Source organism: Sinocyclocheilus grahami, unplaced genomic scaffold (genome assembly GCF_001515645.1).
Source record: "Sinocyclocheilus grahami isolate Dianchi unplaced genomic scaffold, SAMN03320097.WGS_v1.1 scaffold4002.1, whole genome shotgun sequence".
Classification (NCBI taxonomy): Eukaryota; Metazoa; Chordata; class Actinopteri; order Cypriniformes; family Cyprinidae; genus Sinocyclocheilus; species Sinocyclocheilus grahami.
Genome location: NW_015509021.1, coordinates 1 through 1,257, shown reverse-complemented (window position 1 = coordinate 1,257; position 1,257 = coordinate 1). Strand labels below are relative to the sequence as shown.

The window sequence follows — 1,257 nt, the reverse complement described above, 5'->3', positions numbered from 1 at the left end:
TTTTTTTTGTATTTTTATAGGTCATGGGATACTTCGTCCTTCATGTTCACTGAGAATTTTAGGTGCAGTTTCTTGAAAGAGAGTCATCAGTCTTAAGATTATTTTTGGTGTTAACTGTCATTTAAGGTTTTGAAAGTTTCAGCATGACCACAGTTCCAGACCTCCCATGTTATTTACTTTTTCTTTATTTCAGGAGGATGTTTATGTGGCAACAACAAAAAATCTTATTGATGGTGTGATTGCTGGTTATAATGCCACAGTCTTTGCATATGGACCCACAGGTAATGTTGATGTGAAGTTTTCTGTTTAGTGTTTGGATAGAAATTCACATGCTGTTCATTCCGATTATCCTAAATGAAAATTCTTCTAAAACAAAACAATGTTGAACCTAATGGGATAAAAAAAATATGAAAATGCTCATTTTAAATTGATCACGACACTTCGCCTTACCATTGATTGGGTCTGCAAATTACCGCTTATGACCTCAGATCAGACAAGACAACCCTCTAAAATTAAGCATTTAATTAGGTAGAGAAAGTAAACTAACCAATATATCTGTGTTCACATTTTCTGCTTCATTTCTTCATTTAATTTTTTAGGAGCTGGAAAGACATACACTATGTTAGGATTAGATTCTGAGCCTGGCATTTACATCCGAACACTCAATGATCTCTTCAGGGCCATTGAAGACAGCACTGAGGACTTGGATTGCAGTGTTTATATGTCATATATAGAGGTCAGTCTTATTGTTAGATACTGTATTAAAAAATATTACATCAAATTTGGTACTGTCCTTTTGGGACTTTACAAATGGAGTGTGTCCTGAATGCACTAAACACTAATGAACGTCTTTGCAGATTTATAATGAGATGATCAGAGATCTGTTAAATCCATCTTCTGGATACCTTGAGCTGCGTGAGGATGCTAAAGGCGAAATACGTATTGCCGGCATCACAGAATTCTCTACATGTAATGCTAAGGAGGTACTTTTTAATAGCCTACCATACACTACCATTTACTTTTGCTGCCCATTCATTTCCTACAGTTTGCCTGTTTTCTCCTTAGTGTCTCCAATAAAGGATGATGTTTTTCTGAACCTGGTGTTTGCCTGTGATTTTAGATAATGGCTCTTTTGACCAAAGGGAATAAACAGAGGACTCAGGAGTCAACAGCTGCTAACAAGACATCATCTCGCTCTCATGCTATACTTCAAGCAAGTCTAGAACACACACACACACACACACACACACACACACA

At 36.5% G+C, this 1,257-nt stretch overlaps 1 protein-coding gene across 1 annotated transcript; it reads left to right on the top strand.

Annotated features, from left to right (window-relative positions):
• Positions 1-23: 23 nt before the first annotated feature.
• LOC107576598 (kinesin-like protein KIF19) lies at positions 24-1,217 on the top strand (the record flags this gene model as incomplete). The annotated part of the gene is made up of 5 exons (XM_016262746.1): positions 24-44; positions 194-281; positions 600-736; positions 858-983; positions 1,121-1,217. Coding segments are annotated over exons 1-5 (469 nt in total), but the record flags the coding sequence as incomplete, so codon positions are not given.
• Positions 1,218-1,257: the final 40 nt, after the last annotated feature.